At 41.8% G+C, this 26,496-nt stretch overlaps 1 protein-coding gene across 1 annotated transcript in view; it reads left to right on the top strand.

The window, feature by feature from the left end:
* Positions 1-8,468, top strand: part of LOC147631494 (E3 ubiquitin protein ligase RIN2-like) — a 32,026-nt gene extending 23,558 nt beyond the window's left edge. The window contains exons 5-12 of the mRNA XM_086809886.1: positions 79-175; positions 282-387; positions 5,453-5,610; positions 5,722-5,859; positions 6,021-6,088; positions 6,237-6,506; positions 6,645-7,032; positions 7,562-8,468. Coding sequence (XP_086666012.1) covers positions 79-175; positions 282-387; positions 5,453-5,610; positions 5,722-5,859; positions 6,021-6,088; positions 6,237-6,506; positions 6,645-7,032; positions 7,562-7,612 — 1,276 coding nt within the window. The 3' untranslated portion in view covers positions 7,613-8,468. The remainder of the gene's footprint in view (positions 1-78; positions 176-281; positions 388-5,452; positions 5,611-5,721; positions 5,860-6,020; positions 6,089-6,236; positions 6,507-6,644; positions 7,033-7,561) is intronic.
* The last annotated feature ends 18,028 nt before the right edge of the window (positions 8,469-26,496 follow it).

Here is a 26,496-nt window from a genome sequence, read left to right as displayed (position 1 = left end):
TCTCTCTCTCTCTCTCATGCACACATGCCCGCACTTTATTGGAGGCTGGTTAAAAACTTTGTATAACTCGTGCTGCAGGATTCAGCTCTGTGTTTTTATGTTTAAGGACACTGGCATCAATACTTTGTTGTTGCTACTATTTGAACCTCTCAGCATTGCATTTGACACACTTCAGGTTTGCTCCTCCTTAAATACTTCAAAAGGATTACAAACATAGGCTGTTCATGCTCTTTGAGATCAATCATGTTAGTCAATTGGGCTCAATTTTTATGGAGTTCCAGGCTGTGTTGATTCATGGGATGCAACTCTATGATACTTGGCATCGACATACCATTGATGTGGTGCCACAATGTGCACAACTGCAGCCCTCAGAGAGATCTGCAGCAGGCAAGTGCTTTATGATTTTTCCTGGTAACTATGTGATGGTGTAATGCAATTCTTTATGAAGGGTATAGAACATGGAAACTTCTTTTTTGTGTCTTACTGTTTCCATGGTGTAAGTTAGAAGCACAGTGTTTTGCTTTTTTTAAAATTCAATTGTGCGCACATGAGCAAGACTTACCAAGATTAGATTCTCAGTAACATAGGCCCACTTTCTGGAATGGATACTGGCGGTACTGCTAGCATGGGATCCTGGGGGTGCAACATGGCAATGCTGGATTGGTTCTCGGAGCAGTAACTGGCAGTATGGGAAGTATGTGAGACGACAAAGTGTCTTCTAAGTTCCAAGGATGATTATAGAGTGGATACATATTACAGGTACATTAAGGTGGGTAGCGAAACCACTTTCAGAAATGGGAGTGATGAAGCTAATGACAAAAGCGTTTCTCTGTTCGAGTCTATGGGCGGCATCCTAAACCCGTGTTAGACCCCTGTTCGAAAAACAAAAAAAATCGATACATATTACAGGTGCATGTATCTTGGCTCTTTTCACTTCTAGATTGTTTGCATTAATCCAGCGTGTAACGAGGAGGCTTCAGCACTGTCAGAGGTTTTTAAGAACCTAATGACTAAAATAGAGGATGACGTGTGCACATATATCGGCTCTTTTCCTTTATGGGGAATTTGGGATAAGCACACGAAGTTGATCATGGGTGAGAGAGAGTCTTATCATCATCCGCCATGATCTCTTAATAGCTGAGCCACACCAAGAGGACTTGCCAGTAGATGTGTCCTCATTAGAGTGAGAAGTAGATTTAGCTACACCGACTTTCAAGACAATGGCTGCAATTTCCACTCTTGTATATGGCAACAAAGTACGTTTGATAGGAGTGTGCCCATAGGGAGGACCAACATTGTATGTGGTATGCTTGTGCTTTGTGCAAGAGTTATCTAAGAGAAGTGAGAAGTGCAGTGAAACACAAACACAAGCACACACCTCAAGTAGACCTAAACCTACTGTGCATCTATGTACAAGAAAAGGTTACAATGATTGTTCTCAAGTACAAAATGTTGATGCAAGTAGATCTTCCCTGGTCTCACTGCTCAGTCACACGCTGCTGTTAGGCACAAGTACTCGACTTAGCTTTAACTCCTTGCAGATCTGCACCAGCTCTCTTACTCATGTGATAATTGTTCGTTGGGCACAAACAGATCCTAATCTCTGTTTATATATTGGTGGGAGGGGCAAGTTGGCTTCTCCATGCAGTCGGTGGCCTATATTTGACCAGCCCAGGACCTTGTTTAAGGCCAGTATTATTGTTTACCTTTCTAAAAAATACCTCAGGAGCCATGACTTCATATTTACACAAATATTCTCTACATGGGTGGCTGCTCAATTCAGGGTCGACCTGCAGCCTGACCAGCTGCTCACCTGGCCTAGCCTGTTTGAAAAGTATCATAGCATAGGAAACATGCAAATTTTTCTTTTGTGTCATCACGTGTGTGTTTGCCTGTTAAGGGTAGGGGTAGAGCCCCTTACAATCAGAAATGCACAAATCATAGCCTAGGAAACATGCAAAATTTTCTTTTATGTCATCACGTGTGTGTCCCCTGTTAAGGGTAGGGGTAGAGCCCCTTACAATCAGAAATGCACAAAAGTCAGGTTTGGGGAAAGTGTTTTTTTGGGTTTTCTCATGGATCACAGGTTCGTAGCTGTTCTCATGGACACAGTGAACTTTGATTTCCCGCATGATGAGGAAATATATGGCTAGTATGGAAGCTCACATGGAAGCGCTTGTATGGACACATCTGCCTTGGGAGCCATGCCCAATCATCTCATAGAGTTAAACTCACAAGTACCACAACCATCAGCTGCATCAGATTTGATTTCTGCAATGACCTATTTGCAACAAGGGGACAATGACTCACAGCACGAGGTGGAGCAACCAGCTCCCTCTAGGGCAGAGCAGCCAGCTCTCTCCGTTGAGCTCATGGAATGACCGATCACTCCGATCACTCAACGCGTTTTGCAAGTCGGCATGAGAGTCAATGTCCATGATGCTTACCGTCTTCTTTGCTTACCAAAAAGGCCCCCCACACGAGGACAGCTGCAATACAAGTGGGGGAGAGTGACAAGCTACAACACCTTCACGTCATCCAAGAAAGTCCCAGGCAGGCCTAGCAAGTCCCAAGCACTAGCGTGGGACATACGGGCAGCCCATATGGCAGGCGGACATTGCATGTTTCCTATGCTTTGATACTATGCGCAAGGATTATCAAAGAGAGGAGAGCAGTGTAGTGGGACACAAATGCAAGCACACACATCAAGTAGACTGTCATTTGTTGTGTGCCTATTAGGAGCCATTAGGTCTTATCCAGGAGAGAGAGAGAGAGAGAGAGAGAGAGAGAGAGCTTACAGAGACAAAACGATGATGCATAGAGAAGCATGTAGAGAGAGAGAGAGAGAGTCGAGGAGAAGCTCACATGAGATAGGCTATAAAGAGTGGCATTAAATGGCTCACCAACATCAAAGCTACTAAGCCTCAAACTTCTCAACCGGAGTGGCAATAGGCTTGCAATCCTCTATGCAAAGCCTCTTCAAAAGCCAACATACTTAGACTGAGACATAATAATGGCATCTTCATGCTGCATAAACTGTATGCCCAAATAGTAATGCAACTGACCAAGATCTGATAATGTCATTTTCATGCTTCATAAACTGTATGCCCAAATAGTAATGCAACTTACCAAGATCTGACATCTCAAAGGCTGTCCGTAAATCAGTCTTGAATGCTGAAATTTTCAGCTCATTGTTCCTTGTTAACATCATGCCATCAACATAGAGAATGATGATCAAAATGTCTGAACCTTCCTTTTGAATGTATAGGGTACTCTTAGTCGAACTATTCTGAAACCCTTGGCTGGCCAAGTATGCACGATGCAAGGCAAGCCCCGTTGCAAAAGGCTATTTTTAGGAGAAGGGAATAGATTGTGATGAGACCTTTGCCCCTACGTCAAAGATAACTACTATTAGGGCAATCATTGCATTGGCAGATCTTATGGGTTGGAGTATGCATCGGTTGGACATTTGCATCCTTGAATGGAGACCTTCAAGAGAAGGTCTATGTGCATCAGCCACTTGATTTTGTTGTTAAAGGTCAAAAGCACTAATTATGTCTCTTGAAGAAGGCTCTTTATGGGCTCACACAAGCTCCCAAAGCTTGGTTTGCCTTGGATCTATCAATAGATCCATCAGACTTATGCTTGACCTTGTACACCTACTTTGTACCAATTACATTCTTACCAAGGAGAAGGTCCACAAGTTCCAATGTTTTGATCTTTAAATTGGAACTATACTTATCCTGCATGGCTTTTTCCTAAGCTCAAATGCCCTCGAGCCTGCTCATAGGAAGCAGGTTTCTCTGAATAACAGATGTTATTCATGCAAGCAAAAATCTGCATCCTGTTTGCCTTATTCCCGACTTCTACCAGGCCTTGTTCTAATCTCAAATGGAGCTGAAAGTTTACTCACCTATAGGGTACGAAACAATCATCTCGGGACTGTTTTTACCTCTTCAATGGCTGTCCTTTCTTCCCTTACAAAATCCTCTACATCTGTAGACATCTTGGGCTGATTTACGTGACCATTTTAAGGCAAACACTGACTTTCAGCCTGCTGTCCGAATTTTCAGCAAGAGGTGACCAATAGCTTGCTTATCTGAAGTAGAGACAGGCTGAAATGATTTCAGCAAACTCATCCTCCCTACTAGTGAAAACGTTGTGTGCAGAGAGGTTATACAACCTGCAACCTTTATTGTCACTACTTTAGCCCATAAAAATGCATTTCACTGCCTTATCACTGAGCTTGGTTCTCAACTCCTGAGGCACATGTGCATATATGCCGTACAACCAAATCCATCTTTGGCTTTCTATCATACCAAGCCTCATAGGCATGATAGTCTTCAAATATTTAGTAGGGCATCTATTCAATACATGTGCTGTTGACATGATTGCCTCAAGCCAACACTCGTGTGGAAAACCTTGTCCTTCGACCATACATCTAGCCATTTCCATCAAAGACAGGGCAGGCACAGCGTATATTCAAAGATGGAGAGCTCATACGGAGACCTTGGGAGGAGAGGATATGCAGATTATGCCACACAGAGATCGAGATAGAGGAGCACTATCCCTGGCACTGCCTAGTGTACTATGGGAGGTACCACTATCTCTTCTGTGAGGGTTTCGACCCATTATCTAGGATCATGGACTCCCTGGACCAGCGCTACCTGAGACTTCCACTGGAGCTTCACAGACACACAGATACACTCCTAACAGAGTGTCGGCCATTCCTTCCTCGCTTGTTGACCAGCACTAGTTTCTTCATGGCCCAAGGAGAGGATATCGGCATAGTAGACCCCACGGGTCCACCACAAGATACCTCGGCTTTGCCTTGTCCTGAAGGAGTTACTTTGGAATGGGCTTGTGTGCTTTGACGTACCTGGCGTCCACAGGACACCTACCACAATTTTCCCATCAACTCTATAGATCCAAGACATGCTCCACTGCCATCACACCACCTTCCCATGTCCCGTGACAAGAGGGGATCTCTCGGCCATTCTCAGTAACCCCATGCTCGACATACTTGAGCGAGGTGTACCTTCTACTGGAGGATGATGTGCCCCACATGCTTTATATTCTCATGTCCTCCATGATGAAAGTCTCTTGTACTAGTGCTTATACCCCATGTACTTCCCCATGATGATCATTGTATCAGCCTCTACTTTCAATGATCATCTTAAATGCGCCTGAGAGTGTCTTTTGATTGGTCAAAAGTGGGAGGAAAAAAGCAGTTAGTTTGTTGCACCAGCAGCATAGGTGTATGTATGTATTTTTCGTGAAGTGTTGTACAAATGGCAACTTGAGAGCAATAGTTTCTTGTATATTATTGAGCTTCTGGGATGGTTGCAATCTATAACGATGGCACTCAAGCTGCTACTACTATGCTACATGACAGGTAAGAAAGGCCCCGTTTGTAGGCTAATACTGATTTAGTTTGCATGTCAACCAACAGCTGCTGCCTGGGAGTGGAGGGGAACAATGGTACAAAACTGTAGCTTTGTAATGGATATTGTAAGCTTGCTGCTTGCACTAGGCCATTGCCTACATATATGGTGGCTGCGAGGACTTGCTTTCAAAGTGGTAGATGGTGTCCTTTTCCTGAACTTGCGTGTAAGTATCATGTGCCCTTTCTTTTGTTAGGCTATGGGAAGAAGTATCACATGCACGTAGGACTATCAAAGCCTCTTCGATCAATCTGAAAAGTTTCTGATATGTTGGCAGACACTCCTAAGTGCAATCTTAAAGAGGATCAAAGGGTTTATGAGGGTGAGGACAGCAATGAGTACGCTCCAAGGTGCACTTCCTGATGCTACAGAGGAAGAGCTTCTGGCATATGAAGATGACTGTGCAATCTGCAAGGCAAGTTCCTGGGCATGTTGGTTTTGCCAGCTTTGTGGTGTTGGTATATCCATATCTTACTCAACCATGTAATCCTTAACTAAGTAATGATAAGCTGCTTAAGCAATGATTGATCCCAAGAAATTGATGATGAGAATTAATTGTTTTCAAATTTCTTTTAGGAACCCATGGCCAGAGCAAAGCAGCTTCCATGCACACACTTATTTCATCTCCCATGCTTGCGATCATGGTGAGCATATGATTAATTCTAATGGTCTATCTAACCGATCCAAGGATCGATCTAAAATTGCAAGATCCAAGCTTTGTATAACTTTATGGTCTTGATAAGCTTTATGTGAAGAAAGATTGAATCAATTCTAAGAGCTTTTATCTTGAAGGCTTGACCAGGGGCTTGCAGAAGCCTACTCCTGTCCAACATGCCGGCGGCCTTTATTCATGGGGAGCACAAGGACTGCTTCCTCGAGCTTTCAGGCCAGGCAGCAGTTTGCTGGTGGTAATCAGACAACTAGAACAGCTCAGATTAATAGACATACAGGACCAGAAGAAGCTCAAATGCTTAACAACCTCTCTCAAAGAGTCGCTTCTAATCCGGTGATGGCCCCCTTTACGACTCAGCAATGGAATGCTGCTCTCAACCATACCTGGAGGTTGGTTACTACTTACAAAAGCATCTATTTATGCATCTTGTCAATGCGTTGATCAGTTGGAAATCATACTGTTAGTGATGATACAACATTATCTACTGAATGAGCTGTATGGCATTGACCTAATTCTGTTTGGTGCAGCGTTTCTGAGGGCGATTTTACATGGACAAACTCATTTCATGGGGAAGCCTTAGAGAGAGATGGTTCCTCATCAGAAGCAGGAACAAGGGGCCCTGGGCACATGCAGACGGTAATGCAGCATTTGACCGGAGGTGGGAGATCTCAGTTTCAGAATGAAGCCAGCGAGACCAGTTGGGGCTGGTGGCCATTCCCAAATCGAATGGGTGAAATCACCTCTGGTCAATTAGGAGCTATGGGTGAGCATGGACTAGACGTCACCGGATCTCATTATCAGAGTCTACATCCTAATCTTAGAAGTCAAGGTCTTATAGGCAATCCACGAATGCGTGCCATGCTCAACACGGTGAGGGAAGTTCTGCCCGACATTCCTGATGAGATCATTGTCCAGGTATGCAGTTCTAATTGTTCTCTCACATGCATTGACATGCATGCAGGAAGGTCAACAAGGTGAGGAAAATTTTGCATGACATTCTGAAGGATGTTAATTTTTATTTTCACATTTTTAGGCAAGCTTCTCTCTCTCTCTCTCTCTCTCCATCCATGTGTCATATGGCTCGGATTTGACATTCCCAGCTCATAGCTCTAGTCTTTGTTTTCTTTTGTACCATGATGAGATTACATGGACATTATTGTATCGCTTTTGGTCTCATAGACCGATTGGGTCTTTCGAAGATGTTTAATATAACTCTCTCTCTCTCCCTCCCTCATTGTATCAGATCCACCATGATGTAACTTTTGGTCTCATAGGTCATTATGGCCTTTTGAAGACGTTAATATAACATTTCATTTCATTTCATTTCATTTCTCTCTCTCCATCCATGTATGTGTGCGTGTGCATGCACAAATCATAGTGAGATATTTCTGATTTAGACTTAAAAAGCAATTACATAATGTTCTTGGTATGTTTTGTATTACAGGACCTGCAAAGGACAAATTCTGTTACAGCTACCGTAAACAATCTTTTATGAAACAGATCTCTAACTGGAGCTTGGTGCTTTGGTCTTATGGAATCTGTCAACTGGAAGTCAGATGGAGTTTTCCTTTGCATTGGTACCTCAAGCTCAGTAGATCCTGAATATACTTCATGATTGCAGTTCATCTTTTACAGTGCAAAATCCATGTATGGGACCTGAACCGATGCATTTGCCTGCAAAAACTCCCGAGTGCGGTGTCTGAGACGGCTGTATTTGGGGTATGTGATATCTAAGGGGTTTCTGTATAGGTGTGTATAGCTGTCCTGTAAATGCCATCCACAAGGCCAGTAGAAATTTTGCCCATAGAGGATCAAATGTACAGGGAATTGCTACCTGTGAGATAGTTCTCGTGTGCGAAGTACTGGGAGGAAGTCTTATGGCTTCATCAAGGTAGCATTTCCTACTTCATTAAATAAATGCTCAGGGCAGTTTAGAAGGTCGAATAGCTGGTAACAAGGTCTCATCTGTGCTACTTTATAAGTGTACACTCCCTACTTTCTAGTCTTAACTGTGACAATTTGGACTGGTAATTGGTGGCATAGTGCAGTCTTTTGAAGTGTGTTCTATTAACAGGCCAATGGCAATTGGGATATTCTCTTTAAATAATCTTTGTACACCATTGACGACACGGTTCCTTTGTGGAAGACAAACGCGAGAGTATAATGGCTTTTCTGCAAAATGTAACATGGAGTACAGAGTAACACGGTTTACAGAGCTATAGCTAAACCTAAATATGCCGTCCTTGAGTAGGGCTACGTCCTCAACAAAGGTGGCTACGTTCTCAACAAAGGTGTACATGGGCAGCATCTGATACCCTTGGTTAATCTTCAAAATCATGTCTTTTATGATTGTCTGGTCTATAGTCCGTGAGTGCTCTGAATATTGCGCAGATCGCAAGGAATGACTTTAACCATCCCTCATCATGTGTAAGGAGTGGTGACTTGAAATTCTTCAAGCTCTAGTGATTACACGAATGCAGAAGTCGGTGTACTGCTGCCTCAACCCGGTTGTGTTTGGTTGCACCTTAGTTCTCAACATGCATTGCTTTATTATACACACCATATGTGAACGATTCTGATACATCTTAAATGAATGGGCTTCCAAGTACAATGCTTTTGCAATCCTTTTACACTAGATGCCCAAAGTAACTTGATGTTTAAAACAAGCATCATTGTGATGCTAAACACATGTGAAGACACACGAACCAAGGTGTTTTTCTTTCAAAAATTGCGGGTGTGAGTATTCAAACGATATGCCCCTATGTTGGGCTGTACTACAGCCCCGGAGGCCACGAGTCGAATCCCTGGTGGTTTGTGGTTCCTGCTCTACATTGCTTGTTCTACTCTCTGCCTCTCTCGTTGTTGGGGCTCCAAGGTTGACATGTCCCCTCGTTGCTGATTGTGGAAATTGACCCAACTGAGAGAGCTGCTTTGATAAGAAAAGCCTGTTGTGCTGAAAGGAAGACAAGGATGCAGTAGTCGTCGCCCGACTTTAAATGAAGTCGCTAGGATGGTCAAAGTATGCGTGTTGCAACGTTTGCACCCACAACGATTTTTTTTTCTGTCGTGCATAATATATATTCACTCAAACCAATTAAATTTTTGTTTTCTGTCGTGCATATTCACTCAAACTTTAGACTTTATAAGGTTACAAACCTTTTAAAGACTGTAGTTAAAAAATTTGCATTTTCTATCACCAAAGCTTTAATTAATACATACCCTATACCTTCCTCTCTCCCTACCCCTCCCCTCCAAGTGAAATAGAATGAGCCCTCTTGCCTTTTTAAAGTTCTTGAGCCCAAAAAAACAAAGATTATGGATGACTTCATGAGCCCAATGATAGAAACATTATGGAGGATATCAACCTTTAAAAATAGAATGTAATGGAGGATAACATAGATAGAAGGAAAGCAAAAATAGAAAGCATGTGGAACCAACACCATTTCCATTTTTTACCTTACAAAAAACCTTAACAAACATAACAAAATTTTGGTGCCTTGAACCCAAGGTTTGTACACACCAACTAATTAATTAATCATAAAAAAACGTTTTGGGTGCATATTAGATGGAAATATGCTGAAAAACGCAAGCCATGCCTAAGGTGTTAACTTTTTTTAAAATGAATTTTCATTTCCTAGCATCGATGAATCTAGAAATTGTTTGAACATGTACGTGTCTTCGTGCATGAGTCGATGATATTCAACAAGCTGGGGTAATTTTGATTAGGAGAGCAGGTCTAAAGAGGGCCAGCCATTACTGTGTAGTAGCACAATCTCTCTCTCTCTCTCTCTCTCTCTCTCTCTCTCTCTTGCATAGGTCCAAGAGGAGGAGTGCACAATCTCTCACTCTCTTTTTCGCACGTCTCTCTCCAGTCCTACCTATAGCGGTGAAGTGGGCACATTCTCTATCTGTCTCTTTATGTCATCAGAGGTTTGCATGTTAATTGCAAGACAAAGAGATGTATGTGTGCACGTTCTCAATCAATCTCTTTGTCATAAAGCGGCGGGACGTCGGGATGCTTGGGAGCCGAAGGTCACACATTAAATAATTAATGCCCACAAAAGTGGGCATTAATACCATTAAGGGTGAAATGAACTAAGGAAGGGCCTTGGTAATGGTCTCACTAAAAACCTTGGCAAAAGATTTATGGAGGGTGTAAAATTTATAGAAGGGTGTACACAACCATGAGTAGACAACTCTGGCTATATGTCCTCTCATGATATTTTGCCCTTGCCATTACATGCTTTTTTGTTAAAGGAGAAGTAGTGGTCTCACTAAAAACCTTGGCAAAAAATTTATAGACTGTGTAAAATTTATAGAAGGGTGTACACAACCATGAGTAGACAACTCCGGCTATATGTCCTCATGATATTTTTCCCTTGCCATTACATGAGTTTTTGTGAAAGGAGAAGTAGCTTTCGAACAAGTATTGTCAAGCAAAAATATGAACCCATCTAAAGCATGAAAGCACATTGATTGTGGGAAATGGAAGCCTCAGAGGGTGTCAAATCCTTGATCTCTTATCATTCCTATTGCTTGGACTCTTGCAAATCAACCATCAAGAGAGGGAAGCTAAGAAGTTGCCTCTCCACCTACACTCTCTCTCTCTCTCTCTCTCTCTCTCTCTCTCTCTCCACAACTAGTAGTCATAAGACTTGAATTGTGCAAACTTCAAGCTCTCAAGTGCACTCACCCACATACAAAGCATGCAAGCAAGTAAGCAAGATTGACATACGAGAAAATGAAAGCAACAAGAGATATGACACACAAGAAAATGCAAGTAACTAAGCTCCCAAGTTTGAGCTTAAAAATAGATTATATTGCTCAAAATCCCTTTATAAGTCACTTATATGTAATGGGGTTTGCCCAACCTCCCACACCTATGGGGTGCCCATTACTAGTTCTCTTTCATTTAAAAGCCTTATATAGCCGGTTCCCATTACAAGGTTAGGCATTTGACCATATGTAGAGTGAGATTCCTAAGCTAGGGTGGGCATGCGTATGGAAAAAGTGGTAACACTCTCCTTGCTTAGACTAGCTTCAGTCCTTGGAAGCATCTATTTGCAAGCAAAATTGTGGAGAGGTTCAAACTGTTTTGATTTAGAATTATGAGTCTCCAGCAACTTAAGGGTGCTATCCATTATTGACTTTATATAGGAAGTTGCCACTCGTGTGGCTTTGAAGTGGATGGAGTTGCCTCCTCTATTAGATCTGCCTGGCATTATTGGAAAGTGTCTTGAATCGGTCGGACCATTATGTTGGGCTCTCGCTCGTGTTTGCCTCTTTTGTTCCTTCTTGGTGTTGCTCCTTGGCCTCAGCTGTTGGTTTCTTTGGAACAGCCTCTTCCTTGGTAGCCTTCCCCTGCTCATTCGTTGTTGCCCTCTTTGTGTATGTTGTTGAAATATACAAGTGAATAGGGTGTGTGTGGGAACAAGCCCTTGGTTAGAGGCTGTAAAAGAGAATCTGTAAATGTGAGAGAACCTGTGAAAAGGTGAGAAGAATCTACTGGGAGAGAATAAAGGGTAGCATGAGAAGATTTAGAAGGTGTGGAGATATTCTTGGAGAGGTGGAGAGAATCAAGCAAAAGAGGTGGAGTGAATCAAGGAGAAATCAGTGGGATTAGATGCTTGGATGTAAACTCTATAAATTGAGGCATTGGCCTAATGAGAATTTGCTCGTTTTTTATTATCCATGCCTACATTAAGCTATTAGTTAATTACTCACTAATCACATCTTAATTATCGTTGTCTACTCACTAATCACATCTTAATTATCATCTAATCACTTTGTTAATGATGTTGATTCTAGCATTTGATCCACCATAGCTCATCACATTGCTGTAATTTTAACATGGTATCAGAGCCTAGCCTAGAATCCATCAAGTTTATGAGCCCATTATCTAGTTAATTAGGATTAGTAGATAATTAGAAAATAATCAATTTTTAAGTTATTTTCCAGAAGCTTTTTTGTACCCCCAGCCAGTGGTGGAGGAGCTCTCTCTCCTTGTAGGCTCAACATTAGCCCAAACCCTTCTAGCCCAACATAGCTAACTTAGTCGTGCTTCAGCCCATTAAGACAGAGCTGCAAACCGCCAACGCAAACTGCAGAAAATCGCGAATGAAGAGGCGTCTTTTTTCTAAGGTGAATTTGATATTTCTACTGCTCTAGATCAAATGGGTCTAATTCCTCTTAGCCCCGGGGGTTTTCAAGCATGCTCTACAAGCTGGTGAAGTCAAAATTTGATTTGATCAAGTCTACAGTGAGATCCAAGCTCTTCATCAAATCTGCAGGTGACTTTGGTAAAACAGAGATTAAGCATTCAATGTTTGGTCAAATCTTGTGTTTCTTGGCTTAATCCTGTACTAGACTAATTGCTATTGATGGCCTTGAGAAAGGATTTGAGCTCATTTGAACTCTAAGGCCTCAGATCTGGGTTCCCCGCATACTCTGTTTTTTGTAAACAAAATAGAGGATTAATTTGCTAATTAGTGATTAATCAATCACTGTATTTTGGTGCAATTGAGGGTTCAAATTAACCATTAGGTATCTGATACAGATCCCTATAACTTCAGATTGCAATTCGGAGATGGTTTAATACTCCAACCATTCCATACAAATTGGTTACCCTTGATTTAATGTAATTTCTGGTAAAATTATGCTGATAAATTTATGGTAATCATCATTTTGCATTTAACCCTTGGTTAATGCCTGCAAATCACACTCAAATTCAAGATTATTCACAGCCAGAGTTGCATTTGGGAATGTACATAAGAATGAATGCTATATGCATTATGTATTGGGCACATTACATCAGTGTAAAAATGGGATCAGACACTGCCCTTGTCCAGAATAAGGCAAGAGGTAAGACCTCCCGCATAGATTTGGGTTTGCATTGCATAATGACACAAGATAAACATCAAAAACCCAAAAGAACTGTCAACAAAACATTTGAACATGTTGCTCACATGGAGCAAGAAGAACTGACGGACAAGCTCATGGCCCCAGCCATGAAAGAAGAAGAACATCTCTTTCCAAGAGGAAGATCCACACCAAGAAGAAAAGCTAGAGCAAGCATTGAAGGAAGACATGGACACGAGAAGAGAAGCTGCCACAACAAGAAGACTGAAAGAAGAGGAAGACATGGACACGTGGAGAGAAGCTGCCACGACTAGAAGACTGAAGACAAGAGAAGATGTGAGGCTCCAAAGAGTGAGGAGCCATGTGAAAATCTCTGAGAGAGAGAGAGAGAGAGAGAGAGAGAGAGAGAGAGAGAGAGAGAGAGAGAGAAACCCCACAACCCATGTAACATGCCCCAACAAAGTAAAACCACCTCTGAGAGCCACCGATGATGTAGGCCGCATGGCAGATGTATGTGTGAGCACTTTAGTCAAGGTCGTGGGCACTTGTAGTAGAGAGAGAGAGTGTCAAGGACTATGAGTTTAGGGACTTGAGGCACTCGTCGCCACGGAATATCAAGTAAGAGAGAAACTTGGTACAGGGTCTAGGTGTGCTAAGTGCACTTGAGGGGAGGTGTGCTAGGCACTGGTCTCGCGGACTATCAAGTAAGAGGGAAACTTGGTATAGGGTTCAGGTGTGCGGTTCAGGTGTGCTAGGAGTATTCACTTGAGGGGAGGTGTTGAAATATACAAGTGAATAGGATGTGTGCGGGAACAAGCCCTTGGTTAGAGGCTGTAAAAGAGAATGTTTCAACGATTTGGAATGGCGGACAAATCATCCATATTGGACTACCTTGGTGAAGAGGTAATTGACAGTGGCAGGCAATCTTCTTCTTCTTTCTTTTTGCCGTTCTGCCTCTAGCGTGCCTTTGTAATTCCTTTTATGGCTAGGTCTTTGTTCACTTAGAGGGATTGGTTCTGGGTTTGGTTCCTCCCTTGGGGTTGAGCTCGTTAATCTTTGTAGTGGTGGAGGCAATCTCCTTGTGGCTTGCATGCCTTGATAGAGAATTCGGGTAAGTAAGGGGGTAATTCTTAGGTATTATTCGGAGACACCATAGAATTTGTCAAAAGGTGCAAAGAATGTCAGCGTTTCACTATCCCACAACAAAAGGACAAGATGTTGCTCAGCCCTATTATTGTAAGACAACCATTCAAAAAATGGAGAGTAGATTTTTTTGGACCTATTAGTCTAGTGGCACATCCATCCCAAGCCCGATATGTGATCATGGGGCCACGGACTATTTCACAAAATGGGCAGAAGCCAGAGCCTCAAAGAGAGCTAATGCACGAACAACAGCAAAATTCTTATACGAGTAAATTATCTCGAGGTTCAGTTGCCCATTAGAATTAGTTAGTGATCGCGGCTCACATTTTATTAATGAGGTGATTGATCATTTACTTGCAAGATTCTTAGTGGTTCATCGAAAATCATCACCTTATTATCCACAGGCCAATGGTCAAGCAAAGAGTACAAACAAAATTTTGTGTTGTACTATCTTGATAAAAACCTTGGAAGCAAGTCGAACAGATTGGGAACATAAGTTGACAGCAGCAGCCCTATGGGCATATCGAACATCATATAAGGTAGCAACGGGATACACTCCCTTTTGTCTAGCTTATGGCGTTGATGTAGCAATGCCTATGGAATACCTAGTCCTAAGCATAATGTAGTACAAGAACGTCTGACGAAGAATGCATTAGCTGAAAGGCTAATTGACTTAGATAAGCTTGATGAGACCAGGCTAATAGCATCACATGGACTCATGGTGGAGAAACTACACAGGAAACATTGGTTCGACAAAAAAGAATTGGAAACGGGGGACCTTGTCCTCATGTATGGTGTAGGAAGCACCAGGAAAAAGAAACTCAAATACCGAGGCCTGGGACCATTCCGAGTGTCTGAGATCACACCTCTTAGGGGTCAGTTCGAGTGAGACAATTGACGACATACAAATAGAGGGTTACGTCAATGGACGTCAACTCAAAAAATAATTTGGACCAGTGACCCGAGAGATGCTCTTGCAATAACAACTTTTAAAACAACAGAAACAGCTCGCAAAAGGAAAAAAATCTAGCAAGCTCAAGAAGAAGCTAAGGCCAAGGAGGCCAAAGCAAAACAATTACTCTAGAAGAGACTCATATATGTCAACATGGCTTCCGTAACTCTCTTGGGACAAAGAGGAACTAAACATTGAGCCAGCACGACTCAAGGTGGGACTTACAACAGCTAAAGGCCATGCAACGAGCATTGCACTAATAGATACAATTTCAAGTCATAACTTGATCTCGGATGAAACCTGGGTAGCATTAGATACACCATGCCTTAAACCCACTGATGCGCAAGTACGCAGTGTGCACTTAATAACTACAAGAGCTAAGGGATTTTTAAGTGTTAACATTTCCATCAGAAATAAGTCCTTGGTTGTTGGGAAGGTGTTTGTCATGCTTGCAGGCTCCATGGAAGAGGAAATGATTCTAGGATGATCTTGGATCTGCATCAACAAGTGCAGTATCCAATGGGAAGAGAAGACAGTGTTGTTGAGCGAGGAAGACAAGGTCATGTCCATACCCTTATGGAGCTTAACAAACAGAGGAAAACATATCATGAATGATGAAAAACGACACCGAATACAGTGACATCACCTCATAAAACAGAACAAGCATCAGTCCTACGAAACTCGCACAAACAATACCCAAAACCTGAGAGTACACAGAAGTGGGTGCCCAAGATGCAACTTAAAAACCAACCCCACAAGGACACCAGGAATACTAGGAATAATATAGGGATAGCATGAAAAATTTGGTAAAAAAATCAAAAGTCAGACTTTGCCTACACAAATAGATTGTCAGGACTCCAGGCATCCCAATAGACCTCAAGGGTTCCATAAGCAATGGGTCGTCCGAAAACAAGGATACTACCAAGGCAATACGGAAATATGGGTACCCAAACCCCACTCAGTGGCCAACACCACCACAAGCAATTCAAGTCACAAAACAGAGAGTAGTAAAAGCATACAGCATCAACTCCCAACCCAAGCGGGACCTCGCCAACCTTTGTGTGGAAGAAAAAGACAACTCAGCAAAAAGTGTTGGGAATTGCTAAAACAATGACAATAGCCACTCTGGTCATATAACTGAATAGTGAACCTAAAGGTAGAAACAAAGAAGTTCAACAAAGGGACACAGATAGAAGCCCTCCACCATAGGACACGGTAACAACATTGTTCAGTTGGGTGGAAGGAAGAATTAAAAACTCCCACATAGAACTAAAACGACTGCATCAACAAATACCCAAAAGTGCCATGGTCAATGGTTACACAATGGGTACAAGGTAAGCAGGGTATCATTCACTCATTATGTTCATGTTTGACTACTTGAGCATGAAGAAAAAAAAAAGAGAAGGTATCGATCTTGTGCATTCATGATCCAAAAAGGTTCATGCCATGAACCAATTCAAAAAGGTTCACACCGTAAACCAATTCAAAAACGTTCACGCAGTGAACTGGTTCACGAAGGTTCATGCCGTGAAACAGTCAATGCTCACGGGCCAATCAAATAACGCCACATGGTTTTCTTCATTAAGGTAGTCGCCCTGTCTGACGACTATGTTATAAAATCAAATTTCTTTCCTTTTACGTCATTTTGCATTATGTGACGTTTGCTTTGTGATTGCGTTTCACTTTCGCTCCTACTGATCGTTCTGCATCTTCCATCACGGATTTTGGGCTATAATCGACTGTCTCCTATCAAGGTGGGAGCTTGATCCATTCCCTTTTCTTTTCGTTTTCTTTGGGCTATAATCGACTGTCTCCTATCAAGGTGGGAGCTTGATCCATTCCCTTTTCGTTTTCTTTTTCTTCTTTTATTTTTCGGTCTTCATGATTGATCAAGATCTTGTCGGCAATGCTTATTGTACATAAATTATCGAAACATAATTAGTCCAAGAATTTCTTCACGGTATCTTCACATGCATTAAGCACAGTCGGCACCTTAACAACAAAAGAAAAAAAAATGAAAAACCAATATCATAAAAAACGGCACCTTCACTAAAGATTCACAATATTATCACCCTGTGGTTTCACAGAACCTCAGGTTCGTGAACCTGCAGTTTCACGGAACCTCAATGTTTCACAGAACCTCACTAGTTCACGAAACCTCACTATTTCATGGAACCTCATTGGTTCACAAAACCTAACCGTTTCACGGAACCTCAATGGTTCACGAAACCTCACTGTTTCACGGAACCTCAATGTTTCATGGAACCTCACTGTTTCATGGAACCTCACCGGTTCACGAAACCTAACTTCACAAAACCTAACCGTTTCATGGAACCTCAATGGTTCACGAAACCCCACTGTTTCTTCACGGAACCTCACTAGTTCACAAAACCTAACTTCACGAAACCCCACTGGTTCACGAATCCTAACCATTTCATGGAATCTCAATGTTTCACACGGAACCTAACCGCTTCACAAAACCTAACTTTACAAAACCACTCTGACCCTGCACCTTCACGCCACAACCTGCACCTATCTATTAACACACCCTGCAATTGCTCCTTCACTAACACCCTCCTCATTTCAACTAACCAGTTACCCATTAATTTTTTTTAAAAAAAAGGTATCAACCCCACCAGTCGGAAGACTGATGTGCTGTTTATGTACAGATGTCGATCTCAGGGGGGTCGGAAGCTCTCGAGACCCCAGCTGCAACTCAAGCCAACACCACTGAATCCCCAAGTCAGAAAGAGAAGCTAGTGCGGGTTTCGAAGTTGAATTTTTTGGGCCCTTATGTCCAAGCCTTCCATGGGGCCATCATCAGCAAAGAAGCCCTCACGGCCCATGGAAAGGTAGCCCTACATTACCACAGCCCAAAATGCCTCCAAAATTTGGAAGAGGTTGAAGTCAAAGCAAAGCTAGATAAGGTAGGCTTAGGGAGAATGGCACAAATACTCCCAAGAAGCATTGACACAGAACTCTGCGCCGAATACATCAAGACCTACGACAAGGGCACCAAATGCGAAACAATCACAAAGACTGATGGCACTACAGAGAAACTCCTAATCATCGAAGAGCTTATACGGGATGCTCTATAGCTGCCAGCAGCAGTCAAGGTCCACACCCACGCATTCGACAAATGCCTTTAGACGCAATGCTCAAGAAAAGTTCTTACGACTCCAATGGGGCCGAGTACGAAAACATCCGTGATGAGGCTACAAAAAAAGCTTGTAGGGCCATGTCATTAATGATGCAAGTCAAGCCCATGGACAGATATAACATGGTGCCCTTGAACAGAATTGCCAAGGTACATGAGGAGAAGGAGGAGGACTAGGCCTACTATGTGCATATAGAGATGGAGAACTACTTGAAGGCCCACCAATCCAAGATTTGCAACCCGTACTACCTGCTCACCCAAGTTCTTAATCATGTGGCAAAAAGACTTCTCCTAGAGCCCGAACCAACGGAGCACTTGTGCAACTGGCACTTGCGCCATAGAACAGCCAACACTAACAACGGAAGATATGCAAGAGGGGCAAGCTGTCTTAATGGAGACTCGGGCAATAATGAAGGAAATCAAGAAGGGGAGAAAGAAGAAGATAGAGAAGAAAATGAGGGGGGTAATTCCAGATATAGTTGCTGCCAAATCGCAAAGATTAGAGGCGAAAGTGGCACAAGAAATCCGAACATACCAAGAAGCATTACAAGAGACCACCATTAGCCACATAGGAGCCTATGCAGCAAGTTACTCCCCTGATAAGCCCGGCTCAACTGATATTCACAGATCTATCCCCACTCAAAGATTCAGCCCTGGCAGACACATCAACAAAGACAACGCCCGAACAAGAAGCACAAGTACAGGCTGAGAAAATACAAGGCGTTGCAGCAGTCGGCTCAAGTACATGAAACAGAGGCCCACGATGAAGCAAGCAAGCAAAAGGCAAAGAAGTGAAGAGCCCTCAAGCCCAAGCAAAAGAAGGCAGTTGGAAGATGAGGAAAGAATTCCCCAGCTGGCCTCCCCCGAATTACCATGATTCAAGTTGACTCCGATCACGCAATCGTGGTAAGTGATCCTTGATTGTTGATGACATGGCATTCAAATCAACGATTGAGAAAGCTCAGTACACTGAGTGGGGGTCCATGGGCTTTTGATGTGAGATTTCCAGAAATTTTCTCCCTTTGTGTATTATTAAGGGTTTTAACATCGTTGCTCCTTCAGACCTATTTGGACTTTGACTCTTATGCCTACATGTCCTACATAGGCAATTCGACGTGACTCTTATACACAAGCGACTTGACTTGTGAAAAAAGGGACTTGTGCACTGATGTACCAGTGATGTGACTCCCTAAGGAATTATACTTGGGCCCGTTTTGGCCTTTTGCAACCTGACTCTTGACTCTCATGCCTCAAGCTCATTTTGGCCATTGGTGAGTGAACTCTTACGCCATGGGCACATTTTGGCCTCCAACGAGTTGACTTAGAGTTGGAGGGTGGCACTCCCCTGTTGCTATGCTTTAAGCAATGGCATCTTTGGCTTTGTTATCTAAGTTAAGGAGGTCTACATCATCTTGATGAACTTGACTTCTAGCCAGTTAAGAATGATGTTTTCATGGTTCTCGGGCCTCTTGGTGGAGGAACAGTCCTTGCACTGTGCTCATTAGAGGTTTTGATGGGTAGGGATGCTGGGATTTTGTGTATAGCTAAAGAAGAGGGTAGTTCGTACATTTTCTTTTAAAGCCATTCCATCTCTTCCACAATCCATGTGTTCTCTATCTTAGATTCCCCCTTATCTTGCCTTTTGGGCACCCATACATGCTTTGTTATGTCTTATCGATGCACGGTCCTTGAGCGTGATGATGATTTTGTTAACCTTTCTTTTGTTGCTCTCTAGGAGGGTTACATTGTTGTGTGGGTTATCTCCTTGGCACCTATATATGGCTTCTTCCTTGTTGGTAATACCCCTAGGCTATTAGTGACCTTTGTGTAGTCACCCAGCCTTGTGTGGCTAGACAAGGGTTATCTCCTTGGCACCTATATATGGCTTCTTCCTTGTTGGTAATACCCCTAGGCTATTAGTGACCTTTGTGTAGTCACCCAGCCTTGTGTGGCTAGACAAGGGTTATCTCCTTGGCACCTATATATGGCTTCTTCCTTGTTGGTAATACCCCTAGGCTATTAGTGACCTTTGTGTAGTCACCCAGCCTTGTGTGGCTAGACCATTATAGGACCTATGGTTCCTTTTTGGCTTCGACATCCACACCAGCTCGTCCTCGACTTTGATCTGCATCCTCTAGGAATCAATACATGTTTTGGCTTTTTTCTCTTGGGCCTTGACTTTTTGATGGGAACATTTGTTGGCTTCCTTGGTGTACTACCTAGATTTGCTTGGGTTGGTTCCTTAGAGCTTTTTGGGAACTAGAGGACGCAAGGTTAGAAGTATTGGTCAATGGTCTTTAGCTTCTCCTATAGCTCCTCCTTGACCTTTGGTGAGGTTTCTCCTCCTTTGGTTGGGATTTTGCATCCTTTGCTCCCACAAGGAATGTGGAGAGGGTCGACTAGATGAGGCCTTTAGTTTATGAATTAGTACACTTATATGGCTCGATGAGACCTACCTTCACTAGCATTAGTAACTTCTAGATCTCAAAAAAGATTTGTCCTTTCTCTCCTTTCTTGTGAGATGAACACTTACAGTCCATTTCACAATCTTGATTATGGGATGTCCCAATCTATGTTGAAGTCATGTTTGGCTATCCATCCCCTTCCAAGGATAATCTCTTTTGGTATCATGCCTATAGTTAAAACATAGAAACTACCTTCCACAGGGTAAGGATTGATATGGAACTTGATCTTTATCATCTCTTTGCATTTATGAGGCATGTATTATATAGGCTTGAGACAATTTATATGAGGGCCTAAGTTAGATCAAGGGTACCTTTTCTTAATGAGACCCACATCTCATATGGTAGGCCTGAGACAGTTTATATAAGAGCGTGAGCTGGATCAAGGGTAGGTTTTCTTAATGAGACCCATGTCTCATATGACATTAAGTTTCTTCATGCTCCTATATCCAATAAAGCAAGTTTGGCTATTGTTTGCATGTTTACAAAGAAGTCTAGGCAAAGCCTTATGGGTTTGACCTCTTCCTCCTCGTGATGATCAGTATGCATTTTAGCCATGTAGGACAGGCATAACACCTCTCCTTCACTTGTCTTTCTCCGCCTGAGCTTTAGCTTCCCCTTGGGCTTGTCTCTTCATCTTAGCTTGAGATATAGCTTCCCCTTGGGCTTGTATCTTCATCCGAGCCTCTTGTTTTCTTCTTTCTTTGGTTTCATGAATGGCCTGAAGTTGTTCATAGGACAATGGCCATTAATACTTTCTAAGCTTGCTTCCATTGAGGAATCCTTCCATTTGGAGTCCATTAAAGGTCTCTAGGTAGGCCATCCCTCTTGTTGTGAGTTTGTAGATCTTAAAAGTACCCATATCTCTAAACTTCAATTTCCTTTTGTTCTTCTTGAGATTATACAGTAAGACCAAGTTCCCTTCCTTGAACCTATTGGTTTTGATGTTGGCATCGAACCACAATTTTCTTCTCTTTTTTTGGCATACATGTCCACCATGGAGTGTAGCCTCACTTCAGCTATTTTCTCAAGCTCTACAAGTCATTTTGATAAGTCGTTGCTTGTCTATTTCATTTACCTTGCTACTCTCAAAGTTGGGATCATGAATTCTACTGGGAGTAAAACATTGAATCCGAAGACTAGGTTATATAGAGTAGTCTTAATCAAAGTTTTATAGGCAATTTTATAAGCCCATAATGTGGATGAGAGCTTCTGCTCCCTCCCAACTTTCCTTGACCCTTCGACTATCTTTATAAGCACAATGTATAGGACCTTGTTGGTGCTCTCAGTCTATCCGTTTATTTGTGGATAGTAAGGGGAAGACTTACGATACATTACCATCAATTCTTCTAAGAGAAACTTCACCACATCACTTAAGAAAATGGTCCCTTTGTTATCAATTAGCTCTAGAGAACATTCAAATCTAGTGATAATGTGCTTAAAAATGAACTTGGTATTCTTGCATCAACTTTTACTATGGCCTTAACGTCCACCCACTTAGTCACAATTAGGCCACAATGTGTATCGTGCTTATATGCTTCTAGTGACAAGGCTAATGAGTCCTACAAAGTTAATCCCCCATTTTGCAAAAGGTCTTACAGACATGATCGGCTATAAGGGAATTCTATCCCTTTGTTAGGGAATGGTGAAGTGATGATAGTCATCTCGCAATGTTGACATATGTCATTGCATCGCCAAAAAGTGTTGGCCACCTTAGTCCTAAATATAGGAATTTTCTTGCTCTGATGTCACCTCTGAAGTTCTTCCCATCAACTCTTGCATGAGCTTGTTCTAGAATATCAACATAGGCAAAGTCTTAAGACATCATCTTTTCCCTTCTTGTAGAGTTATCTGGAAATGAGGGTGTACAAGGCTATAGCCTTCACTAATTGGTGTTTCCTTCTTAGGGAGATTTTCTTATCTAAAGGAAGTCCATTGCTTAAATATTTTGCAATCTCATAACTCCACCATGGCACTTATTTGAAATAGGGATGCATCTAGAAGAACATCCCTCAGCCCTTGTTGGTCCTTCCTCTTTGGAAATTCTAGATAGGTGATCGGCTCTAACATGTGATGTTCCTTTGCAAACTGACACCATAAAATTAAACTCAAGAAGGAGTAATAACCACCGAGTAATTTTCCCTTTGGCACATGGTTTATTCACAAGGTAAAGCAAAGCGTGATGAGAAAATGAATTTATTCACCAAAAGATAATGGTGAAACTTTTTAACCGCATAAACCATTGGTAGGCCTTCCCTCTCTATGGTGGTGTAGTTCTTTTTAGGATCGTTGAGTTGTCTACTACTGGCATAACTAATAAGAAAATCTAGGTTATTTTTTCTAGGTTAAGCTAGTATGCACCCTATATAATAAGTTGATGCATCTATGTGTACGAGGAAGATGACATCCCGCCTTGGTACTCTAAGAATCGGAGCTGTTATATATAAAGGCCTTCTTGAGCTTATGGAATGAATCTTTGCATTCTCTTCAGTCCACGCAAGACATACGAACATGGCATATAGTGGTCTCGCAATTTCCACATAATACCCCATGTGATCATTGAATCTTTACTACTTTCGATGTTTCTAGTCTTTCGAACTCGGTGTGTTGGTGACACTTGGGGTGCATCTCGGAATCAAAATGATCCTTCAATGTCTCTAGGAATATAAATGATTGCATAGAGGTTGAGTGAGGCATCCTCATACAACACCATTCTTCATCATCGACTTTGAGTCTCCTCAAAAAGAATTTATCAATGACATTAGGATACTATGGCTCTATTTGAGCTTTGGTAGCATCTTGAGATCTTCTGGGATTTCCTATCTCATTTGCTATGGCCAATAGTTTAACCTTCTCATTGTCTCTTGAGTTAGATAGAACTCTTGGTTTTCCACTAGTTGACAATACTAGTCCCAGGTTGTCCAATAGTTCCGGCTCAATTCCACACACTAATGGCATTGGCCACCCCTCCACGAGTATCTCGTTTGTGTCAATGAAGATTGAGGCTTGGTTAGTTGAGTGGAACCCGTAATGTTGTAAGACATATTCTTCGCTAGTTCTCGCGTGTCACTAGCGTAGCCCCTAACTTATTCGCTCGTGGCTCTTCTCTCACGTGTTGTCTCTCGGCTCCTTCTGATGACTCCTCTCTAAACACCACACGGTCTCGTTTGGTCATAGTTTAGATGCCAAATTGGGCCAATGCCCTACAATCGTGATTTGGTCTCCTCCATAGTAATGAAGGATTCCTAGTTTTCTCATCATCACGAACTAGAATCAAGAGCTATTAGGGTGGTTAAATGGACTCTTGCTTTTGTCCCACTCCCTACTGTTGGTACATATGATAATGTTTTATGTTAAAAATTTGGGTTTGAGTATGAAGTTGCAGACCCTGTACCCAACAAACAGACTTCATAGTCCAATGATTAGACTTTTTGGAGAGCAGTCTCTTTGCCTGCTTTTTTCCTGCATAGTTTTTCATTCTACCCCCTTTTTGGGCCAAATTATTTCTTAGAATCCTTATTCCATAGATTGAATCTCTTCTTGATGGTATATTACCTTTAATCAAGCATTAAATCATAACAAAAATAAGAATTTGTGCAAGAATTGAGATTTTCTAATTGATCAAATTAAGTAAAAATTAGATTTGAAATAATTTGTGATGATGAAATTAGTACCTAGGAAGGTCATGGGACTTCCTAATTGACCTAATTAAGTAGAAGTTTGATAAAAATTAAAATAATTGATGGTGAAATTAGTACCTCTCGGGAGGTCTTAGGACTTTCACCTAGTCACATAGAGGATTTCACATCACCCAATCAATCAAATTCAAGAAAACGAGGAAAAGAATATGGTTAGAAAAAACCACATAAATCTCCTACTCTACTCATAACTATAATCATTCCAATTCTCAACACTCAGTCACTCTATCACCCATCGATCAAAATCAAGAAAATAAGGAAAAAATGGTTAAGTTAGCAAAAACCACATAAATCTCCTACACTACTCATACTTTTACCACTCTATCACTCCAATTCTCAACACTCAGTCACTCTACCACAAGTTTTGTAACCCATGGGTAAACTAAATCAAACAAGGGATTAATATAATGCTCTAATCCACTCTAGCACTAGTTCTACTCCCTAGTAGTGGCACCTCTTGCTATCTACAGAGAAGTTGTAGCTTTACAACAACAAGTATTATCAACTAGAAGTACGAACCTATCTAAAGTGTGAAAGCGCAGAATCCCTTTACAAACCGCCATAAGTCACTTATATATAATGCAATTTGCCCAACCAGCCCATCACTAGTTCTCTTTCATTTACGATCCTTATATGGCCGGCTTCCATTACAAGGTTGGGCCCATATGTAGAGTGAGATTCCTAAGCTAGGGTGAGGGCCACATCATGTTGTGTATGGAGAAAGTGGTAACAATCTGATAATAATAGCTTTCCCTCACTTATTTAGTGATGAAAAGAGTACTCATTTGGTGATGAAAAGAGCACATATGGTGGGCCTATGCACATCTATGATATTTATTAGAAGTGGATTAGTTGCATTGATGAGGAGTGTATTTATGTAGGCTTGCCATGTAGCTAGGTCAATGAAGGGGGCAGGCTAATTTCCTATCATAGAGGTAGAAGACAAAAGTCTTTAGAGTTACAAATGTAGAGAACATCTAGTACTTCTTATTTTACTTCTTGCAAAAAAAAACCTCATGTTTTTTGCATCTAACAAGACACCTGTATTGTTTCAATTTTTTTCTTCTTTGGTGGGAACAGTCAAGTTCTTCATTTCATCCTTGATGTAATGTATTGCATCCTTCATTATAAAGTCCATGTGAGGGGGGTGGCATTGTCTCGGGTTTTCTTGGTGGAGACATTATAAAGCTAACTAAGATAAGGAGAACCTTTGTATGCCCCTTATTGAGAAAGTTGAGTTAAGCTAGAGAAGAAGCTTGAGATGGGAAGCTAGTAGTTGGATCCCCCCTCTCAATCTTGGGTGTTCTCAAGGCTACTCAATCATGGAAAAGTAATGAAAAATAGAAAAATTTAATGCTCTCTATGTGTGGTCCAATATTAACATCATCATTTGGAGGAGAAACCTCCTTGGTTTGATGCCTATCTTCACCTTATAGATGAATGCACGTTGAATTGGATGAGAAAATCCAAACATTAAACCATCAGTTGATCTTGTGTGAGTTTCAAGTGATGGAAAGAGCATTAATTAAGCTTGGAAGCAACAAATCCATAAGTGAAATCTTGAGGACTATGAAATCATATTAAAGAAGAAAGCTTACTGATGGTTAGTTATTATTTACTAATTATATCTCTAATTATGATATAGAAGTACAATTGGAGAACTTAAACCTTAGATTGTATCTAGATAAACAATTATGGCATTGACAATTCTAATTTTGCTAGCTTTGTGAGGTTTAGACTCATCATGGAGATTAAGTACTATAAGAAACCTTAGTACGTGGCTTATGTAGCCATATTTGGTAGTGATGTGTGTGAACACACTAGGACCAACCGGGGCACTTTTTCCCTCTTTAGGAGGTTTTTCCCCCGTGCTAGTATACACCCATCTTGTGGTATACTTATCATCTTTGTACAGCACACATTCATTATCTATCTATCATCTCTCATTATGTGCTCCCTTGAGCTTCTCCACTGTGTTGTGTGTGTGTGTGTGTGTGTGTGTGTGTGTGTGTGTGTGCGCGCGCGCATTCCTGCAACCCTATTTCCAACATTTGGTATATCAAAGCATACGCTCCTTGTCTCTGTGCTAGTCACCTCAAGTCACCTATC

The sequence above is a fragment of the Cibotium barometz genome, chromosome 15, assembly GCF_041138505.1.
Source record: "Cibotium barometz isolate CiBa-2024 chromosome 15, ASM4113850v1, whole genome shotgun sequence".
Taxonomy (NCBI): domain Eukaryota; kingdom Viridiplantae; phylum Streptophyta; class Polypodiopsida; order Cyatheales; family Cibotiaceae; genus Cibotium; species Cibotium barometz.
This window is presented reverse-complemented; position numbering and strand designations above follow the sequence as displayed.